This window comes from Platalea leucorodia (genome assembly GCF_965183815.1).
Source record: "Platalea leucorodia genome assembly, chromosome: 3".
Classification (NCBI taxonomy): domain Eukaryota; kingdom Metazoa; phylum Chordata; class Aves; order Pelecaniformes; family Threskiornithidae; genus Platalea; species Platalea leucorodia.
Genome location: NC_138825.1, coordinates 19,963,094 through 19,990,684, shown reverse-complemented (window position 1 = coordinate 19,990,684; position 27,591 = coordinate 19,963,094). Strand labels below are relative to the sequence as shown.

The 27,591-nt window shown below is 45.5% G+C and overlaps 1 protein-coding gene across 1 annotated transcript in view; it reads left to right on the top strand.

The window, feature by feature from the left end:
• Positions 1–332: 332 nt before the first annotated feature.
• Positions 333–27,591, top strand: part of CAPN13 (calpain 13) — a gene marked incomplete at both ends in the record, with an annotated part of 50,880 nt that continues 23,621 nt past the window's right edge. Inside the window, 7 exons of the mRNA XM_082306737.1 lie at positions 333–420; positions 7,574–7,821; positions 18,548–18,617; positions 19,487–19,605; positions 23,334–23,467; positions 25,271–25,445; positions 26,349–26,420. Coding sequence (XP_082162863.1) covers positions 333–420; positions 7,574–7,821; positions 18,548–18,617; positions 19,487–19,605; positions 23,334–23,467; positions 25,271–25,445; positions 26,349–26,420 — 906 coding nt within the window. The remainder of the gene's footprint in view (positions 421–7,573; positions 7,822–18,547; positions 18,618–19,486; positions 19,606–23,333; positions 23,468–25,270; positions 25,446–26,348; positions 26,421–27,591) is intronic.

Genomic DNA, 27,591 nt, shown 5'->3' with positions numbered 1-27,591 from the left:
CAGTTTTGAGTTTCCAGTGATCCCACTGCATCTTTTGCTCATGAGTGGATTAAGCCGCACAGCTACCCTGAGGTGGATTAATGTCCCTGCTCTGCAAAAACAAACCTCAAGTCAGGGCAATGTCGTATCTGCCGCAATCTCACAGGGTGACACTAGCAGAAAACACCCCTGCTTTCCCAATGCACAGCCCTGCGCTTTTCACTCAAATGCCGCTTTTTTTTTTTCTCTTGCAGGATTCTACGAACACCTAGGAGAGCAAATAATCCAAAGGCTCATTACTCTGCATAAATCCCTCTGCCTTCTGGGTTTCCTTCTTTGGAGCCACTGTGAAAATGGACACATCAATACAGCCTTCTGCAGAAAAACTGACAATCTCAAAATGGTATCGTGCTGCAATAACTGAAATCTCCTGCCAAGTTGGTGATGGTGCTTTCTAATCACCTTTGCAATGAATATTTCTTAAATCATGTTAATCCAGCATTTAAGCAGAGATAGCAGTTCCAGACAATGAATCACCATACCTGGAGGGGAATATACCTGCCGTTTCCCCAGAGAGGAGGCGATTAACAGCACGCATGCTGTCAGATGAGCTAGCAGCACTGGCATTTATCACCCCAGAGCTCCTTTCCTGCAATGAAGGAAATCTTTGCTCCCTGCTTCTGCTGCAATCAGCTTTTATTTATGTAGTGGTTGTGGAAAATGGCTCTTAAAGGAAAACTGCACCTGTTTTGCTCTCTGGGGCAGGTTTTGCTCTAATTTACACGGATGAATTTCCTATTAGAGTTTGCTAAATGTTGAGTTCTCATGCAGAAACGAGGGCTCTAAAATGTGAGTAGGCAGGATGCAGTGCACAGCTTTTATAGATCCAGTTCTGGAGACCCACAGAACTAAATTAAACATTGATGAAGAAGCTGAACTATCTTTTTCATGAGCATTTTTATGTTCTCATCTCCCCAAGCTCCTAGGGACCAGCTGCTATGGGAACTGCTAACATCCCACCTGAAAGAGACTGCAATCCAAGTAGAAAGTCTTGCTCTGAAGAAATTTCTGAGCCCCGGTGATTCTATTACTTTGGGTAAGGAAAGAACTATGCATTGGTAAGTTTTTCTGCTAATCCCCAAGCTAAACTTCATGAACGTTCACTGCAGAGTAACTTTTCTTTTTGCTGAATAAGCTGTGGTAGCTTGAAAAAGAGAGGATAATTTATTGGGCGAAGTACCTAACCTGCTGTGTACATGCAGCCATAACCTGAGCTGGTTTTCCATTTGCTAGCTCGGTTATTGACAGCAGTGGTGCCTTAGTGCTGAAAGTGCACTAACCACGCAGGTCTTCAGGTCACCTTTGCAACCACTGTGGACTTCTGTCCTGCCACTGCTGTGTCCCACTTGCATGCAGCCCAGTCGCCCTGAAGCCAGCCTGGATGCTGACGCATGAACTGCACCTCTAGAAACAGTGAAGGATAGAGATAGTTCTCTGAGAAGGGATCTCAGGAGGTCTTTGAGTCCTACTCCAGCTCAAAGGAGGGTTGACTTCCAAGTTAGGTGATGTTGCTCATGGCCTAGTCCAGCTGAATGTCTCCAAGGGTGGAGATCCTCCAGTCTCTCCAGGTGTCTGTTCCTAGGCTGAACCACCCTGAAGAATTTTTTTTCTTTCCAACCATGTGTAATTTCCCTTGCTGCTGCTTGTGCCTATTGCGTCTGCCTGTCTGCTGTGCACCTTTGAGAAGAATCTGGCTCCAACTTCTCTGTAACTGCCTTTTAATTAGTGGGAGACTGCAATTAAGTCTCTTTAGGTTTCTGCAGGTAGGCTCTCAGCCTCTTCTCTCACATGTGTACTCCAGCCCCCTGACCATCCTGGTGGGTTTCTGCTGGACTTGCTGCACTTGCTGGACTTGCTGCACTTGCTGGACTTGCTGCACTTGCTGGACTTGCTGCACTTGCTGGACTTTCAGTGTCCCTCTTACACTGGACAGCTCGTAACTGGACATAGTATTGCAGATATGGTCTCAAAAGCTCTGCGCAAAGGGGAAGGATCCCCTGCCTTGACCTGCTGGCTATGCTGCAGCTCATGCAGCCCAGGACGCTGTCAGTTTGCCTTGTTGCAAGAGCGCGTTGTTGGCTCTTGTTCAGCTTGCTGTCCACCAGGGCACCAAGGGCCTTTTCTTCAAAAACACGTTTACAGTCTGTAGGAATACACTTAGGACTGCTGCCAGGGAACGTGTCCCGGAGAACGTGCTGCACCCATTCCCTTGGTCTTTGGGCCTCTTTAGGCTACCTCAGTGTGGCATCCCAAAAATGAAATAACCTCCTTCCCATACTTTTGCTAGATACTCTTTAATTCTTTGGCTTTGGGCTTTAGGATAACAGAAGCCATTCCCCTAGGTCTCCTAAATATATGGATAACTCACTTCCTCAGGCAATCCTGAAGGAAACAAACTACCCAAGTGAGTGAACTGATGTGGAATTTAAGCAAGAGCCCAGTGTAAATGCTAACAGATATTGGCCTAAAAATATCTGCTGTTTTTACTGATGCAGAAAGAACAACACACAGCTCTGATAACTTGCCTTGTGGTGCGTCCTACCAGGCTGTGCCTGGATCCAGGATGATTGCTGCATTTCCTGGTGATGTGAGGAGGTAAACGGGTAACGTGGAAGTGTGGGAGGTAGAAACAAATCCTGTTTTCTTATAAGAATAACTGCAACTGAAGCCACAGTTAGGCACAGGAAACTATCAAGTGACATATGTTGATAGACAATTCATTGTGGATGGCTAATAGAAGTATATGTATCTCTCTCCACAGTGTGATATCTGTATGAAACTATTATGCCTGAATCAGTTGCTTGCTTTTGGCCTTGTACTTGACTTCAACTCGGTTACGTTTACTTAAGGCGTGGTGAAAGCTGCTCTATAAAGGAGAACAGGGATAGTGCCAGGCTGTCTGTCACTCTGTTGGTGTTGGCTGGAGAGTTACACCGGAGGCATTGCAGGTAAAACATCACTTTGCTGTTTTACTTAGTACAAGATGAAGCAGGTGAAATACAAGTAATAGTGCTGGAAAAGCACCACAGACACATTGAGAGGGATTTGTCTTGGGGAGACAGAATAAATTAGAGTCCCCGTCCTTAATGTTACCTGGAGGGAAAGAAAAGATGAATTTGCCATCCTTAGAAAGAGCCTTACAGTAAAACGGTAAGTTGTCAGAAGTAATTGGATCAAGTGGGAGTGGAGATCCTAAGAGGACGAGGACTCTATAGTTACTGTATGTTGCTGTTAAATGAGGTAGAAAAAAGGTATCTGGAACTGTCCTATGTTATGTATGCAAAACGAGGAGAACATGGACTTAATAAATAGCCAGAAGGGAGTACTTCACCGACTGTTTGGAGCAGAAGGTCATGCAAGATGCCACTGGGAAAGTAATCTCCTGGAGGGTTGCCAAAGTGCCTGGCTTTGGTTTTGATCTTCTGAGGTGCTCCAGGCTTTCGCACATTGTATGTACAAGGAGCTGTTGTCTATCTGCGGTTTGGGACGCCCAAGTTCAGGTCCCTGCTCTGTCTCTGCAGTTTGCTGTCGCTGTGGGCAAGCTGCTGAAAAGCAGCACTCTCATTTGTTTTTTCTCTGCAAGGAGAGCTCATAAACTCATGCTTTCCCTCATTATAAGACAATTCTGGAACTGACTACCCGAAGTTTTTACAGTGCTCCAAATACATGAATGACAGGGTCTTAGAGGGAATGAGTGCTTGCATAACTGTCGCATATATTGAATATTATGGGTGAGATGAAATGTACATTCATAGTTTGGAGTGTTTGAGAGGGAACAGGGGAAGAAGGGCTGCTGGCTTTTTGAGTTTTCTGGTATTCTTTGTAGTGTTTGAGAAAATTCAGCTGCTCTTCCTAAAGTACAGAAACCCAGCTAAGCCAACATATAATGGAAATATTTTGAGAAAGTCAGTGGAGAAGAGAAGGTGGATAGTTCAGCTATGAAGTAGACACATGTTTCTAATTGCCTATTTCCACTTTCTACTCAACAAAAAATAATAGAAGCCACTGAAGGAAATTATGTCTGTACTCTGACATAAATCTTTTTGCAAAGTGTAATTAGCTGTCAGTAGCATTTGCCACCAGTGAGTACCTGATTATAATAGTTGCTTGACATCTTCTGTGAATGAGTGCTGGAGGGAGACAAGACACACCCTTTGCTGCTGGCTTTTAAGCTGTTTAATGCAGAAAATGGTGGGTGCTTGGGGTTCCCAGGTTAGTTTCTACAGGGGTCACCAAACTTTTTGTTCTGATATCCTCAAAGACTCCCCTTTCCTTCCCGTCCCTTCCGACTGTCACACCTGATGTCTTTTTCTCCTTCTCTCTGTAGCTTTTCCACTGCTCCCCTTCCCTCCCTCACCCTTTGTCACTTGGCCCTCCCTCTGAGACAGACAGCAGGAAGAAGGATCTCTCTCTGCTGAGAAGGAAGAGGGACCGAAAAAGAGCAGTAGATGCAAAATTGGGTGTGATTCCTTTCTCCATTTCAGATAAATAAATGTGTTGGAGGAGATCCCAGGACTAAGTAAATGTATGTTTAACCCCTTCTGAATAATAATTTCCTTCCTTAGTTGAGAGACAGTCTCTTGTTTTTCTCCAGTGTTTCACAATATGTCTGAATCAGCTTTTGTGAGTGTTTGAAATCCCTCCCTCTCTCCCTACATCTTGTGGCAGGGAGCAGTCCAAGGGCAACACCTCTGAGACGCATTGCATTATAACTTTGTCCCTTTAAACTCTTTCTGCCTCAGAGTTCAGTAATGGTAAGAAGCTCCCCAATCAGGCAGGCAATATTCTGCTTTAAAAGCTGTTGTGGTCTTTGCTGTTGCTGATGCACCCGTGAGAGCCAACCTGTGGCCAGGGCTCAGGATGCTGCTCCGAAAGAGGAGGCCAGCAGAGCGTGCTAGTGCGGACAGGACGGTGCTAGCCAAGTGTGTGTGACCCCGTGGGCTGCCTGCTCAGAGGCATGGACGGATGTAGAACTCGCGTATCTGTGCATGTCTGCCTGCAGACACAATGCTGAAGAAGTTATTCCTGCAAGGGAAAAGTAGTTAAGTGTATTATTTTCTTCAGTCTGGTTGCTAATTTATTCCGGATATGTTAAACAACGTAATTAAACACACTCACACACATGCTAAAAACTCTTGTTCACTGTCAGAAGAGAGGGAACGCATGTCAGACCCAGCCTTCAAGCTCTGTTAGTTTTAATTTTAGTTTTGGAATTAGTAATCAGTTTTGCTGGAACACTGTTGCAAGAAATAGATCTTAGCATGCATGGGGCCTGGGCACAGTTTCAAATGAATATTTGTTAAGAAGAAGCCATTCCCTTGTCGTGTTATGGTACATTACATGAGATTTATTTCCATTGTATTAAAAAATGCAAGCCCAAGGGGAATGTTCTCTCTTCTTGTTGGCCGAGGGTAATTTCTGAACTCCATCTGATTTTTTTTTTTGTGGGGCTTTTAATTAAAACAAGGAGATGCAAACCCCCTTATTTTTCTAGGATGTTTTTACAATGCCAGGAGGCCAAGTGACTTGAAGCACCAAGAAAGGTGATGACACTAAGTAAAAAGTGTGTGTGGGGGGGGCTGGGTATATTAAACCTTCAGTGTGGCTGGTCTGTGTTTTTCACATGTGTGAATGATTCACAATAAAAATCTGAGGCTTTGCTCTTACTGGAGCCATCTGCTCTCCTTGTACCATACCAGGAACATATCAGATCTACAGATAAGTTTGCTTGGTAGGAAAAGAGCCCTTTCACATACTTTAAAAAAAATGGTGGTGACATCTGGTGGCTTGAAACTGAAACTAAGTGACTTCAGGCTAGCAATTAGCACAGTGAAGTTAATTAACTATAGGAGTGGCTTGCCCGGGGCACGTGGTGGATTTTCCAGTGCTAATTTATGAGAGGGTACATCTTAAGTGGAAGCCAGGAGCTAGGGGCAGGAATCACTGGATCAAGTGCAGTGGCACATCATGCAAGAAGCCAGAGGAGGTGATCACAGTGATCCTTCCTGACCTTAAAAGTCTGCTAACGCAGGGCTTCACCAGGGGCTTCTCTTTTCATAAGGAGAGGGACAAAAGGGGAATTATAGCTCAGGACAGTTAAAGTTTTGGTTTTGTGAGGGCAAGTGCAAATGAAGGGTGAAAGTTGGTATAGATCTCAAGTTATATTTTGACCCACCAACATGTAATTTTGCATGACAAAGGGTGCTGGAGGAACCAGGAGGCCAGGCAGGCTAAACAGCCTTCCTGCTACTTCTCTGAACTCGGAACTCCACAACAGAGGTTTTTAGCTGAAGGAAGATCCCCAGGAGATGATGCACACGTGTTTGTCTCTCTGTACATCCATGTGGCTCTGGATAGTGCACCTGAAAGCCCCTACTCTGGTTAGACAGAACAAATTGCTCTTTTAAAGCTCTGGTGCCAAACATGCAAGTTTTCTGCCTTCCTGTGCCCTTCTACTCGTGTCCCAGAAGCCCTCCCACCCCACAGTCCAGCACCTCCATGGACGATGCACTGCCTCCCTTTGGAACAAAAGTAGATTTTTGAGGGCGCGAGTCCTGCTGTGCTCTTTGAGTACAACAGGAGATTTTTCACAACAGGAGATTTTATCTCCTGCATCCTTCCCTAGCTGTGCCAGCAAATATATTAGCAGGTGTTCACTTTTCCTAAGTGAATTGCCCCTTTCCTTTAGACACACTCACAAAGAGGGGTTTGAACATGCTCCAGACTGGAACAGCTACGGATGCCACGCAATGACTGCCCAGTTTAAATATCAATCTACATTTCAGGTCTGTTTAAACACTGGCCTCCAAATGAACTACTGAGTTCAAAAACCCCAGACCTTGGTGCGCTCTCGTGTGAGCAAGTAGTGCAGGTGGGATCCAGGTCTGGATGTTGCAGCTTGGTCCCATCTCAGCACTGTAGCTTTAGGGAGTCTGGTGGAGCGTCTGTGTAAGCTGGTAGGAAGCTACCCCCTAATCTATCAGGGGTCTTTGGAGCAGGTCCCAAGGAAAGGCAAGTTACCTGCCTTCTTTAGGTATCACAGGGAGTGACTGTCAAGCGCTCACTTGTGGAAATGAAATAACTAACTTGAAAAATGTCCTGGGCACAGGTGTGATCCATGGCCAGAAGAGTCGTGGGTGCCCCTGAGCAGCCTCCCTGCTCACACCACCTCCCTCCTCCCCTGTGTCTGCAGCCCCTGCTCCATGCCCTACGCTCACTTATGTTGCAGATGTACCTCAATGCTAACACAGCGGCTTGCTAACAGCTTTGCTCTCTGTCCTCAGGGAAGACTCAGAATTGAATTTGTAGCAGTGACAGCACTGGTTTAAGATAAACCAGTTGGGATCTGACGACTACTCTTTCCCCAGGCATTTCCAGCTAATAAGGATTTTGTCACTGTGACTGCCCTCAGCTCTGCAAGCTGCTGCTCCACAATCCTCTTGGGGCAGGGTGGGAGGTGTTTGCTTTCCCACACACTCCTAAGGCACCACTTTGGATTGGGGAACTAACGACAGTCCCTGTCTCTCCTTCACAGGAAAGGGCACAATGCTCGCCCCTGGCTCTGCTCTGACGTTGGAGCAGGGCTGGCAAACAACAGGAGCAACGGGAAGCCTCCATAACCTGAAGAAATTTAATAACCAGGACTTCGACCGCCTGCGAGCCTTGTGTCTGAGCCAAGAACTGCTTTTTGAGGATGCCACCTTCCCTGCTCACGTCAGCTCCATTGGTCCCAACCTGCTCTCAGAGGATAAGCTGTGGCAAATACAATGGAAGAGGCCAACTGTGAGTGACGCCAGCTGGGATGTTTCATAGCCCTGCTGCTGAATGGGAGCACTGATCGCCAGAGGCTAAAGGCCTTTGCCTTGGGGAAGGAGATCTGTGCTGAGCAGGGAAATAGACACCCAGGGGAACACTAGGAGCGCAGCACTGCAAGGAGGGATCCTGGCTGTGGGATGTGTGGAGGGAAGATAGATAACCTCCGTAGCATTAATGATTTCATTGGGTGCATTTTTGTAGGAAGTTTGTTTCCACCTGTGAACCTCACTAGAACTAGTGTTCCCACTTTGATCTGCTTCTAGAGGACTTCGTGCAAATCTGAAAAGCTGTCAAATTCTATTAAAAATCTCTGATTTCTGTAATCCAAGCCACTGACTCAGCAATACCTATTTTAAAGTAATTGGGACAAGGCATGAAATGAAGTTTGTCTGCTGATTCCCAGTTGCAGTTTAATAGGCAGTTGTCATCATCTGGCATATGGATGTTTAAACTGGGAGGTGGAATCACATACTCAGCTCTTTTATCCTAGGACCTAATTCAGGGAATCTTTCCATGGTCAGACTGTGCTGTATAGCACTGCTGTGTACCATTTGCTGCTGGTGCAGCTACTGGGTTTGCCACGTGCTGCCCTTTTGCTAGGTTTTGCTGAGTGCACTGCTAGTGCCTGGGGCCTTTGGCTTCCCTGGGCTGGAGCAAACCAGTTCATCTCCCTGCAGGCAACCCCTCAGGGTGTAGAGACAGTAACTGTGAGATTGTAGAGACAGGACAAGACAACTAGAAAAGATTTATTTGGATGGCAGATGCAAGTAGGGCAATGAGGGTATGCTGGAGCTTGACTGGGAGGTGGCCTTAGCATAGCAGCAGCAGAGGCTACTGCTAGCATGGACGTTGAAAGCTATGGCTCACAGAAGGGAAGCAGGCTAGCCCAGGGAGCCTGCATAGCTGCTAAATGTGGATGCTCGAATGGAAAGGTGGGAAGCCCCAGCCCTGCTGTGAAAGGAATGTGATGTAGTTGAAGTATCAGATGGAGCAGAAGCTGCAGCCTGGACACCAACAGGGCTGTGGCTGCAGTGTTGTGGTGATAGGGATGGGGCCTGAGGCTTGAACTTCTCGCTACCCGGTGCTGCAGCAGGGCCTGAAAGTGTCAGAGAAATTGTGTGTGCAGAGGTACAGGCACTTCCAATCTGTGTTGATGCTTTAACACATGGGTTGGTAGGTGTGGAGGTGCTGGGTGCAGATGTCTGGGTGTCCTCTGTGCAGTTGCTAAGAAGGGATATTCTCCTCTGCAGAAGCAGCTCCTACTGCTGGCTGAACATCTGGGCTTCTCCTCAGGCAGCCTTTCTTCAAATCTGGGTCCAGTGAGAATGCAGCTGGTGCTGTGTTTTTTACACCAGCACTCTGCTTACAGGTTTGTAGCATGTGGGGATAATCTCTCTTGAAATAGGAGTTACAGTAGAAGAGTAACTAAAAAATGCAAAGGAGAGGAGTTAGTTGCCACTATTTCCAGACTGAGAAAGACAAAGATATGATAACTAAGCATTAGACTCATAAAAGACAAACATGGATATTAGAAAGCACTCTCAGGGGCATTTTAAAGATGAATAAACTGGAATAAAATGTTATGATACAGTTCTGTTAAGTACTAACCACCCTGGCGTTTTTGCCGTTTGGGAGCAGCAGAGAAGTGTAGGATTTCAAAAGCATACAAACTGACTTAGAAACCCAAATACCACTAATTTTGAGGCACTGCAGTGTGGGATGAACACCTATCCTACTCAAATATCCTGAGAGTTATTTCATGTGCAAAGGGACTGAAGTACCTTGCTAAAAGCAGAACCTGCTGCTGCTAGTGCTTGAAGTTTGTCAGGTGAGGCAGGTGTTGGAGAATTCCCTTCCATTTTGCTGAATCCATGAAGATTAAGCTGATGAATGAAAGTTTTCATGGAATCAGTTTCAAAATTTTGCAGATGTCCTCTTCTTCCCAGCATTTCCCTTTTGAAGATTTTTTTCAGCAATCACTACACAGTTTCCAGCATCACCCCATGACATTGACTGAAACCAATCGCATCCAGCAATTTTCCAGAGTTTTTTCAGGAAGGAGTGGGATGAAAAGTCATTGACTTCGCCAAAGCTCTCCTCTGAAAAATTAAACTGTATACTCATGGCCCAGGGTTCACAATGTGAACATTGAAAATCCTTTTCTTCTATTATAGAGGTTAAGGCAGCGTCACCAGCTGCTCTTCTACAACATACTCAAGGGACAAAAGTTGAGACTACCAACTCAACTGGCTCATCTGGAACAGAAAACCAGGATGTCAGTGCTGAAGAAGGCTCCATTTTAAAGTTTTTTTTCTTGATTTGACCAAAATTTCCACCTGTAGCCATTTCCTGACCAGCCAGGTCAGGAATGAGAATCTGCTGCTAGGCAAGATGCAAGATGAAGGGCAATGGTGCCAACTGCTTGGGAGCCCAGCCAGAAGTTCTCAAACATCACCACAACACCCATGCTGTGTCATGGTGACATCAAAGCGTGGTCTTTGCCTCCTGGCAGAATGAAGCAGGGGCAGAAGAAGTTGCTAAATAGAAGTGGTTGCTTTTCATTTATAGAGCTGCAGATGTTTTGAGCCAAGGATCAGGAAGTAAATAAAACTGTATTTGCATTTCAAATGTCCTGAAAGGCCAGTGCTGCATCCAGTTGCCTCTGGGAGTTGGCCCCAGGGAGGGAGAGGGAAGGCTGCAGTGTTAGGAGTCAAAGTGCCCCATTCCTGAAGCTTTTCAGTTGGACACCTTTCACCCATGCAGAAATGTTCATAAACTCTTTGTTCTTAGGTCATTGCAATGCTAACTGTAAGGATACATGATGCCAGGTGTTTAATCTACCTAAACTACTCGGCAAAGAGATAGATACCTATAATTTCCCCAAGGGAGACTTTCTTACCTGAATACGTCTCCCAGAGAGCGGGTGTAGTTGCATCCTGCTGACCGAGCATGGTGAATTTAATCTATGTCTCAGCCTCCACCATTAGCTTCCTCTGACATTAAAAAAATTTAGCTGGAAATGTACCTGTGACAAAACTGGCATCTTGGTCCTAATAATCTGTTAGCCTCCATTTTCTGAGTCATATAATATCTGGTTATTTAAGTGGTAGATAGCAATTATAACTGCTGTCATTGTTCCAGATCCAATTGAGCAGCTGAGGAACATGCTGCTTCTGTTTTACCTTGTACATTGTCAAGAGAATTGCCAATTACATTCAGAGTTTGGAGTCTTCATATCTGGGGGTAATGTATAAAGTAGAGAGAAAACAGCTTGATTTTTCAGACAGCAATAGTCAGTGGTGACAGTCAGAAACAACTTATTTTGACTTGTAAAGTGAGATGATTTAATATGAGAGTCCCTGAAGGGGGAGGTGGATCAGGAGCACCAAGGCAACATTTGAAATGTCGCTTTTCCTAACTCTGCAGTAGTTGCAGTTTCCCATCAGATGGGAACTGCTTCAGGCTGTGTTTTCATCCCCAGGCCCTCAGTCTACGTCCATTTAAACGTGTGCCATTGGTAACAGCGATGTTGCATGTGGTACTTCAAGCGTTAGTAGAGGTGGGGCTGAAGGTATCAGATACAGCAGGAGCTCTGCAATTAACTGGTCTTTTGGTTCACCCACAGTTTGGGGAAGTGGAAGAGAGTTCTATTTTAGACTGAACAAAGGATTTTCTATAGCTGGGCTTTTCTAAAGACCATTCAAAGGGAAATTCTCCTTGAAGAGTTATGTCAGATTTTAAAAACTGAGATGCTCCTTTAAAAAATGTTCAGAACACATTCTTTCATTGTTTGGTGCTTTTCCTTCACACAAGCAATTGAGTGGAACAGAGGAAGTCACAAAATGATTTGCTGTTGCTGAATACATGTTTTTAATAAATTAATGTTTTAGCTAAAGTTTTCACTCTGTTCTGATCATAATGCATAATACTATACAGATGCAAAAAAACCCTGAATTAGGGTGATCCAGGTGTTGTGAATTGGGGTGGCACTGAATTCTGAGTGCTTTATTTTTGCTAACATTGGTTATATTTTCAAACATGGTATGTGTGAGGGGAGAGAGATTACCACGTATGCAGCAGTGCCTTGGCCCTGAACCACGAATAGCCCAACATGGTGCTTGATATGGTGCCTGTTATAAACATCCTTAAGGACAGTCCCGGATCTTCAGCACTTATGCTTTATAAAGCTAAAACGTGCAGAGGGTGAAGCTGCTGAAGGTTTTTCTAAAGAGTCTTCAAGGTCACAGACTACTGCTCCTGCAGCTGCTCACCCTTCATCTCTTGGGGCCCCTGTAGCTACCTTATAGTGTGAGCGATTGCTGAGCAAGAGCTGGTGTAGGAGGATCTGTGCCCTGTTTAACATAGGCTGTGACTTGTGGTGGGGGCAACCAGAAGAGAGGGAAAAGCTGCAAGGTGGCCAATGGAGGTTTGAGGGTCAGCATGAGAGAAATCCCTGAGTGCCCCTGATGGGACTTGTAGGAGGGTGCATGGTGAAAGGACCGTCTGAAATAGCCAACTTGGGTTTCCTCTGCATCATCACAGTCTATTCGTAGCATCAGGGCATGGACTCCTTGGGTATTTGTCAGGGGAAGGGAAAAGCAGAGTCTAAATGAAGTTCTTGGCTAGAAGCCACAGAAAGAGGCTGCTTTAGTGTGAACTTGAGCAAGGGATATACCTTGTTCCCTTAGCAGAGACTCAGGGAACTGTGCTATTGTACCTAGCATCTAAAAAGCATTGGGGAAAATGATATGCTTCGAGTTGATGCTTGTTTGCTGGAAAAAGTGATTCGTCATTTGATTCAGTAATTTTGCAAAAGGGGTTGCTCCCTCTCTTCCTCCGTCCCTTCCCAAAGCAAATGTAACCTTCTTTCAGCAACAGAGTGCCTATAATGATTTTACACTGCTTTTAGTGATTGGTATTTGTTTATTGGCATTTTATTTAATTCCCAGAGATTTCCAGGAAGTAACATCAACATTAAGGAATTCTGAACTCAGGAACTGCCTAAATGAAAATAGGCCCTTTAAAAAAAATCATTTTGAAGTTAGGATCTTTCCAGACAGATAAGCTGAGCTGGAGTTCCTACTGCATCAGCCTTGGCCTGTCTGCAGCTGGAGGGGAGAAAAAGACAGTTTTTATTCAGGCAAGAAATCCGACAGCAGTTTGAAGTTAACCTAAAAATTTAGCTCTAATAGCACAGGGGACAAATGAAGAAAAACATACCAAAAAAAAAAAAAAAAAAAGAGAGAGAGAAAAAAGAAATGTGGATTGTCACACGAGCTGCTTTAATCAGGCAAGTTATGAGAAATGTGCGGTGATGAGGGGTAGTGCTGTCCTGCACCGCCTGCAGGTCTGTCACTGCGGGGCCGTTCTCTGGCATGAGCCAAAGCCACCCGCCAGCTGTTCGTGGTGGAGTTCACAGCTTCAGTATATCCCAAAGGCCACAAGGCCCTTGGATCTTGTTCAGTATTTCTCCTTGATGAAAACCAAAATCAATTCACCTTATTTTTGAGTGTGCATGTGCAATCAGTGTAATTGAATGGGAGCAGCATTCCTAGGCTGCCATTGTCTCAGCCGTTGCCTACTCAGCTGATTGCATCTGACCTCCACTTCAGAGTTCATATCTTTGGGCTGCGGAAGCTGCATTGCGTCACCATTTATTACATCTGTCTTTCTGCACAGGTTTCAGATGAGAAGCGTTTATTTGTGTAGTATGGGCTCTGTTTCCTTTGGAAAGGGCTGGTTGCGGGGGGGAATGCACGCGTCTCAGATTGAGGGGAAAGCAGCGCTCCTATGTTGGTCTGTTGACTCACCCGCTTCCCTGTTTCCCAGGCTGGGGAGTCAGCTAGCAGGATTATATGACTGCGGTGGCCACAGGGGAATAGTTAATAACACTGTGCCACTTTCAAAACTTTAGCTTCTACTGAACGGTCTGAGTGGGAGGTTTCAAGATCTCTAAGGAAACTGTCTCTCAAAGGCTCAGGGCAGACAGGGCTACCTCCCTTGTTTACCTCCTTTATGTTTACCTCCTTTGTTTGCAGTTGTCATTGTTTTTTAGCACAGAGCTACACAAAGCAAACAGTTAAAGGTAAAACCTGAGCTGGTTTCTGTTTCTGCTGGCTGTTGGACACCAGCATGATTTTACTTGTGGGCTCCCCACCTGTGCAGCGTCTGAGGCCCTCATTCCTCCATTGCGAGAGAGAGAGCTGGAACAAAGGAGTGGTTTTTTTAAGCAACTGAGGCACTTGTGTTGAAAACAGGCAATTAGGAATTAAGCTATTCTGCCGTAAAGCAGGGAATTGAGTTCTGGTGGTGCAAGCAAACCCCTTGAGAGTAGCCTGTTTTTTTCCTGTCAAAATGTCAAAGAAAAGCAGAATATGAGTTTAAAAAAAAAAAAAAAAAACATTAGGCAGATTCAAGGAAACAGATTCCTGATTCCCATGAGGTCTAATAAACAAAAACTGTGGATAGAGCCTCCAGCCTGGGAAGTCCTTTAGCCCCCAAATGATGGGGAGTGGGAGGATGTATGCAGGAGGAGCATTAGTTTCGGCTTGCTCAGTTGTCCTGCTCCCTCTCCAAGCTGTCGGAGATAAGTCATTGCAACAGGCAGACCTTCGGTGTGACCCAGCGGAGCTCATCCTTTGTTCTGCCCTACCTCGTTACTCCAACTGGCTTGTTTCTGTGTTAGCTATTCCGTGGAGGTCTCCTGTGGTTAGGGGATGTATGACCAGTGGTGTGCCTGACCCTCCTCAGCACACTGCTAGGCAATGCCCTCAGCCCAGGTAACTGCAACACCACATTTGCTTCTTAATCCAGAGCAACACCATTACAGGCACAGCAGTGATGCTGAATTAAGGTTTGTCCAGCTGAGAGCAGAGTTTAGCTTTCAATCAATAGCCACCTTTTTATTTTTCTTAATTGGTGTGTGTTGAACAGGGAGCACTGTGGCTCACGATGGCGGGATGTGTCAGGAAGGTGAAGCTGGAGCGGGAGGGAGGAACGCAAGTACAGCCAAAGGGAAAGATGTGGTGCTGTGGCAGGAACAGAAGCGGGGCTGGGATTTTACTGTAGGGTTAAGGTGAACTGATTGGGAGGCAGCTCTGGAAAGAGTCATCGCCTGCCTCTTAACCCTCAGTGGCCTTGTGCCTGCATTCAGGATCATGCTGGGTCAGCAGGGAAATCTGAGGAAAAGCGGCCATGGCCAGACCACCGTACTGAGCAGCAGCCTGCAGTCAGGCTGGCTTACACTGTCCATGAACTCCCACCTCAGGCTTCCAATTTTGCGCAAAAATGTCTGACTAGGTTCTTTACATACGTCTGCATATGGCTACATCTATACTACTCACCCTCAGCTTCTTCTGGGGGCTTGCTCTTCCATAAAAGTGCTGAGCAATTATAAAAAGAAATTTAGAGACAAATGCATGTACAGGGCGCTCTCCTTCCACCTCTCAAATTAATTTCCCATCTTGGCCTTTGGATAAGCAGTACTTCTGTGGTAAGACCATTCTCTAGAGAATGAACTGGTTTGAACTTGAACTTCTCTTTTATTTTGAATATGTAATGAAGTCTTCAGTGGGCCAGGGAAAGCAAGTGATGATAGCTTTGTCCTGGGGGGATGAGTTCAGGCAGAGCGCTTGACTTGCAGCCCATATGGTTGCCTTCACTGCTGGACTCGTAGATACACTGAGAAGGGACCACGTGCATCCTTAGGCTCCCTCTTCTTTCCCCCTCCAGCTAAAACTGAAAAGTCTTGAGGAAAATGCCACAACGCCTCATCATAATTTCTCAGTGAAACAGGGCACTGCTTCTGGACAGACTTATAGTTAAATCTGTAGTTTCTCTATTTGTCATGCAATTTAAGCACTAGCAAACAATGTGGCTTACACATTTTGTGTAGTGGTAACTATGGGTATAACTGTGTTTTGCAATAATAAATGGTAGTTTCTGGTGTTTTATGACTGCTGTATTCTTGCCTTTGAAGGAAGAGGAGCTAATTAGAGACTTCCTTTCCTTCTGGTTGAGAAGGCCCAGATTTCCAAAGCACTTCATCCACCACAATTATGTCCTCTCTAAGCTCTTTCAGAAACCCAGTGCGCGAGTTCAGGCTTCACACGGCATCCTTCAAGGGAACAGCCATTCCACCACTGACTTCAGGAGTCACGTTCTTCCAGAGCTCTTCTGAGTATCTGGTCTTGCAGTTCCCCACCACTGGCCCCCTCCTGCCTTTGCTTCAGCTTCTGTTTGTCCCCTGCCTTTCCTTGGCTCACACCCAATGCTGCACAAAGAGCTCGTGCTCTGTGCACTGCATCCTTTTGAAGCGTGCCCATGCTGCCTCTTTTCCTCAAGCACGCAGAGAGGTGGCTGCACTCAGAAGCACAAACTTCTTGTTAAAACCTGTCCCACCGTTTCTAACCGCAAGTGCACGCAGCAAGGAGGACTGCTGCCATTTCAGCCAGCGGCACTGGTGTCAGCTCAGTGGGAATTCACCTTGCATTTGCTGTGTGGTTTCTGCAGAGGGACAGTTGCTGAGTGGCCCCTTTTCCATGGCTAGTCACACGCTCCATGTCACTTTCCACTTATTGCCCCCTAAGTCTGTGGGGCGTACACCCCACTGGAAGCAGGGCTTAGTGTGTTGTGAGTGGGGATTACAGTGGGAGTGTTTGACTTCAGCTTTTGTTCTCTCTGGTAGCCACAAAATCGTGTGTATGCACAGTCATGGCATGTTGGTTGGGGCTGACTTCAGATCACGTCTTTTCTGGTTTTAGACAAAATTATTGGTTTCTCTCAGCAAGGAACCTGCTTAATGACTCAACTCACCCCCGTTTGCTTACTGGGGAGCTGAACATCTTGGTGGGCAATAGGATATCTGCTGAGGCATCTAATGGGCTGACTTTTCAGCCTGTCTCTGTAACAGGCTAGCAGGATCCATGATGCACTTAAGAGCTTAATTGTCCTGGCACAGAGCAGAGCATCAGCCCTTTTCTCAGGGATCCCATAAGAGACACAGCTGCCTTCCCATTAGTTTCAGGCTCATGTTTCTATATGGTGATACCCCCATGGCAGCTATGCACTGTAGCACATCCATCAGAGCCCAGCCACCCTGCCCGGGGCAACTAAGAATTCAGCAGCCTCAGAAATTGTGGGGGGACAAAAATACCCATTCCTTTATGCTGTTGGTTTTCTGGGATGACTATTGGCAAGTCAGACACACACAAGGGCACAGGCCAAGTTCAGAGCTTTGTCATGCAGGTTACTCTTTCCTGCTTGTGGGAGGTTTTGAATTCATCCAGGTGAGGGAGGCAAACTGCTGTCAGGGAAATAGAGGCAGGGAGAAGATAAAGCTGGAACAGTTGTAGAGGGGAAGGGAGAAGGGCTGAGAGCTGCTGCTTCACTGTATGGTGACCAACCACTGCTGCTGGTGGCCACAACTTCTTAGGTCTGCTCCCATGCTATGGGTAAATCTCTTATTGCAAATCCCAGAAGTCCCGGGATAGGTGTGGATGGCTGTGTGAAAGCATCTGTCAAGGAGGATGTGTGCCCAGGCTGCTTTCCTCAGTGTCAGCGGTGCTGTGGGAGCATGATCTGTCCGCCAGCCTGGAGCAGTAATGTTGTGTTGCATCTTGTCCTGGCAGGTAAACTTCTTAGAGGGGTTTGATCACCGTGAAGCCATTTCAGCAAACTGACTGTTTGCTAACGCTGAGCTCTCGCAACCGTGCGAGTCACGAGTCACGTTGTGCGCTGGTCTCATTTTTGTGCAGCATGTCAAATCAATTGGGGAGAAGAAATGCCAGGCCCTGCTTAAGGAAGAGCTGCTGTATTATTTTTTTTACTCAGATGCTTTTTCTCCTTTTTACCTCTTAATTTTCTTAGGTGCACTGTGACTTTCCTGTTTAAGGCTGATTGCTCTTTCAAAACAGAGCCTTACCCAGTTGGGGTGTGCCAAGGGTTACTCACAGGGGATGCTCAGGCCATTGCTACCTGAGTACTCAGATATCCCAGACCAATAGCAGACACAGGTGGGAGAATGGTTCACGTTTCTGTGTGCAAGGCCAAACTCTGAAGTGTTTCCCCTTCACTGCCCAAGCAAGACTCTCAAGGAATGCAAGGAAAATTCTCCCTGAATTAAAAATAAGTCAGCCAGGCCTGTGGGATTTTGCAGCCAGAGATTAAGCCCTCTTTCTATAGCTTCCTCACCAGAAGTGATGAAAAACAGCCCAGGCTGATCTGTGTTAAGCCTGCATGGAAACACAAAAGGCTTAGAGAGTAAAACATTCCCAGACCCGGTGCTGAGCTGAGGTAGAGACCCTGCTCCACTTTGCTTGGAAACCTCTGTGTCTCTGCCCTACTGTCCCCCAGGAAACTGCATGATTTCGCAGGCAGGCTCAGAGCCCTCTCTGAAAGGTGTTGGTAGCATTAAGAAATGCAAATGAAAATTCAGTGAGCACCCAGCCACAAGTCCCCATCCCTAGGAACAGCTGAGCAGATTAAAGAAGAGATGCCTGAGTATGTCCTCTTGTTTTGCTGGTGGCAGGCAACAAATCATCAGGGCTCAAGAGAAATAGTTTTCAGCAGTAGAAAAGGTAGGCAAGCAAAGGTCTTCAAGGGAACACAAAGGTTTTCAAAGGTCTTCAAGCAGGAACACACTGCTGGCAAAGGATGGGTACTCACACTGCTCTTTGCATTTTCTTTCTTCCAGGAACTTCAGAGAAATCCTTATTTGGTCCTGGATGGAGTTAGCAGATTTGATATCATGCAAGGAGAAATAGGTAAGGTCATATTCCTGTTTTGGAAAAGATTGGCACAAAGCAATAACCTGTCATTGCTTTGCTATGTTCTGCGTGCTTGCTGGGAAGACGTGGACCATGGTAGCTGCAGTAAACAATTAGTGCAAGTTAATCCAAACTCACACAAGTTCACACACAACTTATTGCAGATATTTAATAGGATTCCCAAGTGCAGCAGGTTTAATCCCTGTTACTTATATACAGCACCTGCCCTCTATGTATATAAGGACAAGCATAGAAAGGGAGGTCCAACTGAGATCAGGCAGATGCTTCAAGTACAAGGGTCAAACACAGTTCTGGGGCAAGTAGGCGCTCCAACATGTGTAACACTGAATTTTATTTTCATCCTGTCTCCATCTGGTGACTCTCAGTGTTTTCTTTTCTATGGATATTTCTGTCCATCTTCTCTGATACTTACCCAGACATGTGTCTGCACCCTGTATTGGTTCCATCTTTTTCTCCTAGTCCATAACCATGTTTGTCTTTGGGAGCAGCTCTGCTCCCATATAGAAAGAAATGTCTTCCCGTCTCTCACCCCACTGAGAGGTCTGAAGATTTCCTGAACAATGTTCTAGACTGCAAGTCTCAACATGACCACAAAAGATAGGAGGAGCATAAAAGTGGAAAAGGATGGCTGGGTGGCATCAGCGTTCCCAGGGGGCATTGCTGGTGAAGACTGGGTAGTGTTTCAGCATTTTGGGGGAGAGAAGGGAGACAGAAGAATGCTGGTTTCTTTTAACAAGCTGGTTCTTAGATGTCTTGGATGTTGCAGTCCACTCTCCTAAAGAGTTAGTTAAGGTCCACAGCAGTGAGTAACTGACTGAATACACTGGATTCTTCCCTCATTTGAGGTTGCTGCTGGATGCTGGCTGCCCTGGGCTCCCTGACACAGCAGAAGCAATTTTTGGAAAATGTTTTACCAAGGGACCAAGGATTCCAGGACAATTATGCTGGGATTTTTCATTTCCGGGTATGTATTCTCTGCTGTGTTGGTACTGCTCAGGCTTGGCTGGTTGGATGGTATACAGGTGCAAACTGCAGTCCCAGATCTCGACATCCTTGAATGTTTTGGTTCTTCAGTGCTGACTCCCAGTTTAGAATTTTGCAGAAAATCCCAACTTTTCTAATGATTCCTTGCGCTCCAGGTGGTGCAATCACACTTCAGGGAATTTGAAGCCCTTTTCTGAAAGGTACGACTCCAGAGGTACAGATACCAGCTGTTCAGATGGATTTGTGTACATATATCTTTTAGATGGCATTCTGGTGTCTGCTTTGATTTGGACAGTTTGTTATGGCTGTCAACACACCTGTATTCTTTGTCTATTTGGACTTATTTTCTGTTTCCCCACATACTTCACCTTACCCTTTTAGATCATGGAAATGGATTGAAATTACAAATCCATGGAGACAGATCAGAGGAAAGACTTTTGGTATTTTGAAAAGAGATTTGTTTAGGAGAGAGGAGCAAGGCTTTTTAGTAAATCTTACTTTCTACCAACTCTTGAAATTCTCTGGATCTCCCAGGAGGGTAACTGGGATAGTAACTGGCAGGCCCTGCTTGCTTGTATCTGAGTCGACCAAATATCTTGTGGGATTAGAAACACTTGCAGTACCATTAAGCTCCAGAAGCTGAACTGGATGTAGCGAGAATCGGTACATACTCGGCCATTCATCATCCCCCTTTTTTCACAAATCTATTTTGTTATACACAGTTCAGTACCAAGTGAAGAGCTCTGGCAGTGAGACTTCTTTGACCTCCTGGAGCTCTCGTGGAGCAGCACCAGGAGGATTATCTCGTGGGCAGTCTAAATTTTGCTCTGTTCCTTTGCTTCTTGGAATACCAGATGTTTCTGTCTTGGCCCGTTTCCAGCATGCAGAGGTGCACTGTATGAGATAAACCAGCTGAAGGGACACCAGTCCGCTTAAAACACATTAAAAGGATGCAAGCTAGATTGTCTTTCATGAGAGCTTTGAAAAGATTAGTTAGGAGCAATCCTTAAATCTTAAGCAGTATAAATACCTTACAGTATTTGAAAACGTTTCCCTGTCATCTCATCTGCAAATCAATGCAACTGTTTCTGGCTTTCCTTGAGCAATAAACCCCTGAGAAAGCTACTCGGAATGGAAATGCTGCTCGGCAATGCCTTTCAATTATTCCATCAAAGATATTTTACTGCCATCCACAGGCTAAGCCACCAGTCCTCAGTTCAGTGAAGAATCGCAAACAAGGCATATCATATGCTAATATAAAAATTTTAGCTTATAACTTTTTTTCACCTTTTTGGGTCTGGAGCATGTTGCCTCTCAGGAATACAAAGGACTGCTCCAGCCTTCCTACACAACGCTGGCTGTTCGTCTGCAAGAGTTAAGGGTGTTAATCACTTTATCAGCTGTAGTTAAGATGGGTGACGTTTTTATCTAGGGAATAATTACAATGACGTTCTTTCACCAGGAATTAAGTTAGTCCCGTGTTTGCATAGGAATCACTTTCTCTGCCACAGAAACTCTGATGCCTGTGAGGCAGGCTGTGCCACGCATTGTGACAGTGAGCAGCAGCAGCTCAGCCTGGGAAAAAACCAGAAATATTCTGCAGGGAGTACAGGGGCTTATGGCACAGTGCATCTACTCAAAACAGGGGCAATCTGCCCTGAGTATTAATGTCCCTGCTCTCAGGAATAAACTGATGAAATCTTTAAAGGCCATAAGCAGTTAAGACCTCAGTTTCAGGACACATCCAAAAGGTGCCTTTTAACACCATGCAAAAGAGAATGGTTGAAAGGCATGGGATTTTCGCCTTGCTCACTTCCAGAACTGGATTTCTCTAAGATCCCTGTCAAGGGAGGGAAAAAACGAGGCAAAATAATGACACAGTATTCCCCCTCTGACCAGCAGCACCCTAGGCATGTTGTTGTCATCTTGCAACTGTCCATTTCTTTTTCCTCCTCTTCTAAGCCCAGGAAAATAAAGTCCTGATTTAAAAGGCTTACCACAAAAGTGGAAGTGAAGAACTTCCCTCTTTGCAGCCGGCCTAAATAGGGATTCTTTGTTTCATTTACTGTCACATTCCCAGCTGCAGTACTTTAAATCTTGAGGGTGTAAAGAGATTTAATGAAGCCAGACTCTCAAGGCAAAAAGCGAGGGCATTGGCCCTCTCTGAATGCATATGGGGGAGAATGGCTTCTCCTGTACCACTCTTGCACTCCTAGAGCATCCTAGGACTTTCCATGAGGTTTCTCATTCCCATTGTGGCTTTTCCTGTCCTTCTGAGCTCAGATGAGACCACGACCTGAAAGTCTGCAGCAGTCAGGACAAAGCAGCTCTCTTTATCCAGCTGAAGAAAAATACAGTGCTGTGTTCAGAAAGCCTCCAAGCTTGAGCTCCCTATCAAAGATGGCCAACGAACTTGGCGTTTGGAAAAATGTCACTCAGTGGGTTTGGACTGCATTAATCCCCACAGCCAGTTCTGTATTGTTCTCCTTGTTTATGGGTTGTGTTTGCACATGAAGCACCATGGGGAGGTGTGGCTGGTTGTCACACTTTTTATCCATACAGACCTGCTGCCAGGTGTTGACCTCCTTTCGGACTGTCCTTTTGCCTGTCTCTCTTTTGGGCAGAGGACTGCCAGTGGCAGGCTTTTCCTCCAACCCCATCCTGCCAAAGTCAAGCAGAAGGTTCAAACCCCTCCTGGAGCTCAGTTTGGAGAGTCCAACCCTGTCACCTCCTGCCACCACTAACATAGGAAGTGAGAGGCTGGGGTGAGGCAGAACGTAAGTAGGATCAAACCTGCTCTCAGCTTAGCAGACTGTAAGCTGCTTTGCTGCTGGGCAGATCTGGTCTTGTGCTTTTCTAACAGAACAGCTCATTTTGGAGTTTTTCATTGACCAAACTTGTTGAAATAAAATCATGCTAGACTAAATCTATTGCTGGCATACTTCCACTGGAGTCCTTAGCATTACTGCAAATAAGAGCTTGGCCTCTTACAATTGTGAATCATGCTAAGCTACATTAATCTGCTAATGACTCTGGAAATAGCTCCTTTAGTTCATCCTCACAGATCCCTTTCCCTATCTTCTCCCTTGAAAGGTTTCATCAGCTGGATCAGCTGGAGAAACACCTGCTCTGTCCACATGCTGGAGAGACCGCCTGTGTCCTCCTCATCTATCAAGGAGATGGATAACACCACAAAACAGTCTTTAGTCACTACACTGTCCCTGTCCATGACAGCACGTCAGAGTCTTAATTGAAACACAAAGGAAAGAAAATCTAGAGGCTGGATCTTGACAGAGGCTCTCTGGCCAGGAGCTGTGCTGCAGGGGAAAATCCAAGTGCAGCTGAGGAGTGCGGCTCACTGAACCATCTGTGTGATTGTTCTTTATCATCTTGAATGCTTGCTGTCGCCCAATAATATTAGCATATTTCCCATGTTGAATCTTTCCTCCCACTGATTGCAGGACTATTTATATTCCCAAATGACTTCCCCTGCCACTGGGAAATCCAGCCACTTGGTAGCTTGTTTAACAATGTGGACCATTAGCCTGAAGCAGTTCAGGAGAGAACTTGCACATATCCATGCTTTAGATTAATTCCTGTGCTATTTCAGGAGGCTGTTGCTTGGCATGAATATTAGCTCTTAAAAGAGGCTCATTCTTTTCTCTCTCTTCTGGTTTTTTTCTTTTTTTTTTTTTTTTTTATTTCCAGTTCTGGCAATATGGAGACTGGGTGGATGTAGTGATAGATGACCGGCTGCCATTCCTAAATGGAAGATACCTGTCTGTATACCCTCGAACATCAAATGAATTCTGGCCATCCTTGCTGGAAAAAGCATATGCCAAGTAAATATACCTGGTCTCTTCTTCTGCCCAGTGCTGAATGCTTTCTACGAGGGGTTTCACCCTCTGCTTTACGCAAAGCACATGGGGAGGAATTCAGGCTAACAGCTGTGTACGTTGTGCTGCGCTTATGAAAGGAACTGTGGCTGCATGCAAAAACAGGGCCAATATAACCTGGAGATTTTGGTCTCAGGCTGAAGACCTAAATGTACGTGGTCCAAGTTTGGGAAGTTAATGCCTGAGAAGTAACATGAACAGGGCAATGTCTGGTGACGCAAATGGGGCTGGGCATCTCCTTACTTTAAGCCAACTTCTTTCCTTCTGTTTTCCTTTCCATATTTTCCTCTGTTTAAAACTGCAGACTCTAAGCAGGGATTACCTCTGTTTACAATCACTTATCAGAGATCACGCAGATATTTGGAGCAGGCAATGACAGGAAGCGTGAAGAACATGCCCAGGCACAACACATGCACTCCTGTGAGTCTCTGGTCAGCTCTCACTTCACACAGAGAGCTCTGACTCTTGGCTGAGGTCCCCAGGGTGCTGCAGGCTTAATAATGATTAATAAAAAGATAATATTTTTTAAAAATCCTCTGAGGAGTGAAGGGATCACAGTGTGGTCCCTTAGTGTTGTAACACTGCCCATTATTAAATGCACTGAAGAGAAATTCCTGTGCTAGGAGTAGTATGAAGGGCTGGAACTTGGTGCACATGCCCTGCATCAAGCTGGTGTAACATTTGCAATGCTGTAAGGAGGAGCTGAAGAAAAGAGCTAATTATTTTGGCAGATTTGGTCAGGAATAAGCAAATGTTAAAGCAGCATCTGAGCGACTCAGAAATAGGATGCATTTTGCCCTGAGACATCTCAGAAAAGTTGACTCAGGATTCAGTATCAATTTGCTGCATAAGATTTTAATTACAAAGCAAACCAAAATTCTATTAAATTAAAGTTGCAAGCGATGCTGTTTATGAGATTCCCATTTGAGAAGTTTTTCCCCAGTGCCCATGACAAATTCTTTTCATCAGCGTAGGACAAGGACAACCCTTCAAAATACAATTAGCAGCAGACTTCATTTGATTACATTCATTAAATACAGTGTGTATGTTGGGGTTTAACAGCATACTCTACCTGCTCTAAGTATGGCATGTTCCAGCTTATTTGCTGTCTCAATAAAAAGCACATGATAAAAACAACAAGGACTGTGTTGGCAATATTAAATTATTATCCTATTATTGCACTCTAGCAGAGTGAATTGGGAACAGTGCTGAAAACATGTTTCTGTCTTGCCTTGGAAGCATGGGCAAATACTTTCTCCTCTCTCTTCTTCCTATTTCTCATTTGCAAAAGGATACTGGCCAGTTTTGTGAAGAGTCATGGCAAAGTATGATGTAGAAAACTGACAGTTCAGCTCCATTTGAGCCGAAACATCCATTTGAACTTGTCACCCTGCCTGTTCAGAAGAAGGAAACTGGATACTTCAAGATGAGATGCAGCTCATCTCCCTAAAATGTCTGCACTGGCATGAGATGCACCTTATTATTTTCCACTGTCTGTAAATTACTGTAGACAGCTGCCTCAGATGTGAGTGAACACATAGGAAAAAGTCCCTCTGCCTCACTCATTCCACAGGGCGTGTGTTGTGTCTGGCCATGTATTTCAGTCAAGTTTCTTTTCATGACCTTGTCCCAATGTCTACACACCCCAGGCTCACCGCCTCAATGCACACGTCCATTTTGGAAACCATCACTGTACATTGTTTATTAAAACACAGTGTAAGGACAAATTAACTTTTTTTCCCCTCCCAGGTTACGGGGCTCCTACCAGAACTTGCATGGAGGCTACCTTTCTGATGCTTTAGTAGACCTCACAGGTGGAGTCCAAGTGCAGTTTTCATTGAAGGATCCCCCTTCTGATCTGGAGGAGATACTGAAAGCAGCTGACAAATCGAAGTGTCTGATGGGGTGTAGCACCTCAGGCCAGGTGAGTCACAGGGCCAGGATCATGCCTTTCTTGGTTTACTGTGTTTGCATAAAGGTAACTCTTTGGAGTGAAAAAGGAAGTCTATAATCACTCCGTGTAATAGTTACAGCTTATGGATGCCTGGAGAGATCTTGGGAGCAGAAAGTAGATATGGTTGTGCAGTAAGTAATGTAAAGGCTTTTGGGTAGATGTAGATAGATTGGACTGTCAGAGAGGGGTCTGTGGCTTCTCTCCTGGCTAATTCCACTGCAACAGTGGTATCCTCTTGCAGCAGGGCTGATTTTGGCCTCATAGCTTTTTGATTGATTCTAGCAAGGCCAAAATGCACCTTTCTTCTGTGAGAGAATGCTGTCATCACATTGTGATTTGCAGGCTACTGATATTAATGCTGGGAAGTCGCAAAAGGCTTTGTGATGCTCAGCAGGTATCTTGCTAAAAAGCTGCCAAGGCTTCCCTTACAGCACGTAATGGAAGACTGCAAAGTGTGTGGCATTGCTTCTGTAGTGCCTGATTCATCAGGACACAAAGCTCAGCTGTTGCAAACAAGCCAAGGACTAGCCCCTCAGCTCAGGTGGCTGACACTGGGCTGTGGGTGGCAGGGAAATTCTGGGGCTCTAATCCTCCCAGTGACCCAGTCCAGGTCACTGTGCAGTTGCAGCAGCTCTGGACCATTGAAGAACTTGCAAATACGTGAAGACCTGTAGTTTTGTTAAATTTACTGGGCTACAGAAGGCTGCAGTGGGAACAGCAGTCACGTTCCTCTGGAGCCACTATATCTGAGATACTGCTGTAGTCAAAACCAAGTCTCTCTTTCTGCTATACCAAATGATAGTTTTGGGAGTTGATGGCCATGCATTTGCAGTGTGGCAGAGAGCTAAAAGCTGTGCTTTCTCCCTTCTGCAGCTGGGGAGGAACATAGAGCTGAGGAATGGGATTGTGCAGGGTCATGCCTACACTGTCACAGGAGCTGTGAAGGTAAGATCAAGGACCTGTTCCTGCCTGGTGATCTTGTACTGGTGATCCACTATGGGGCAGTCACACTGCTGTTCCATTCAGAGTAATTTTAATTAGCTTCACGCTTAGGAGGGACTGTTAAAAACACATAGTTCAGATTCCAAGAGATGGAAGGATTCTGGCACAATGGGAAGAGGGAGGATATCTGAACCCTATAATTTTTTTTCTAATGAAAAAATGCAACTTAAATTCACTTTTGTTTTGGGACACAACAGCAAATACAGCATTTCTGGGGATTCTCATTCAATGCTGACTCTTAAAAAATTCACTTTTCTGTTTCAAATCAGAATAGAAGCACTGGCTGTAATTCTGGGATTTGTCATATGATGCAAATTGACATTTGTTTGGCTCAGTCACAACCTGCTAAAAATCACCGTGTGACAAGTAAATAACTTGCTGGTTTAAGAACAGCATTTCTCCATCTTTTAAAGCTGTTCTACTCATGCAGAACTTCTCCTGGCTAGATATTAATATTGCTGATCTGAAAACAGGACCAATTTATCACACAGATCAAAAGAAATGAAGGATTTTTTACAACAGGAAGTCAGAACGTGGCTTACCCCAGTAAGCTGTAGTGCACACAGGGAGTGTTAACAGTGAGCAAGGCCAAGAAGGAAACCAAACAATGGCTATGCTCTCAAGCAAGACAGGTACAACACATTTTCATCTAGGAATGTAAAGTACTTTGGAAAGGGGACGTTGTTTTCCCTAAGCTATTTTCTCCCTTCTCCCCTCTCTTTAATGGTTTCCCGTATGAGCCTGGCTTTGGTTTATAGCCCCTCATGCCGTGGCATGTTTGGTGCCATCATCATAGTCAGTGAGCTGCTGCTTGGAGGACGCTTGCTTGTAGCCAAGAGGCTCCGAAATGGAAGAATGGGTGCTGCCAGGCTCCAGAGAAGGTCCCAGCTGGCTCTCCCCAAGACAGGAGTGGAAGGATCCCAAATCCTGATGGAGAGGAAGCAGGCTGTTTCAGCTTCCTTCTGCTCATGATGTGTGCAGAGAGGAGAAACGGTCTTTGCCCCACCTTACAGGAGTGCCAAGGCATGCAGGGGGGTGTCCTGTGGGGAAATTATTTGAGGCTGGCCAGGGGCTGGGCCTTTGCCTGGGAAGAGACTGCCATAGCATTTGTTTC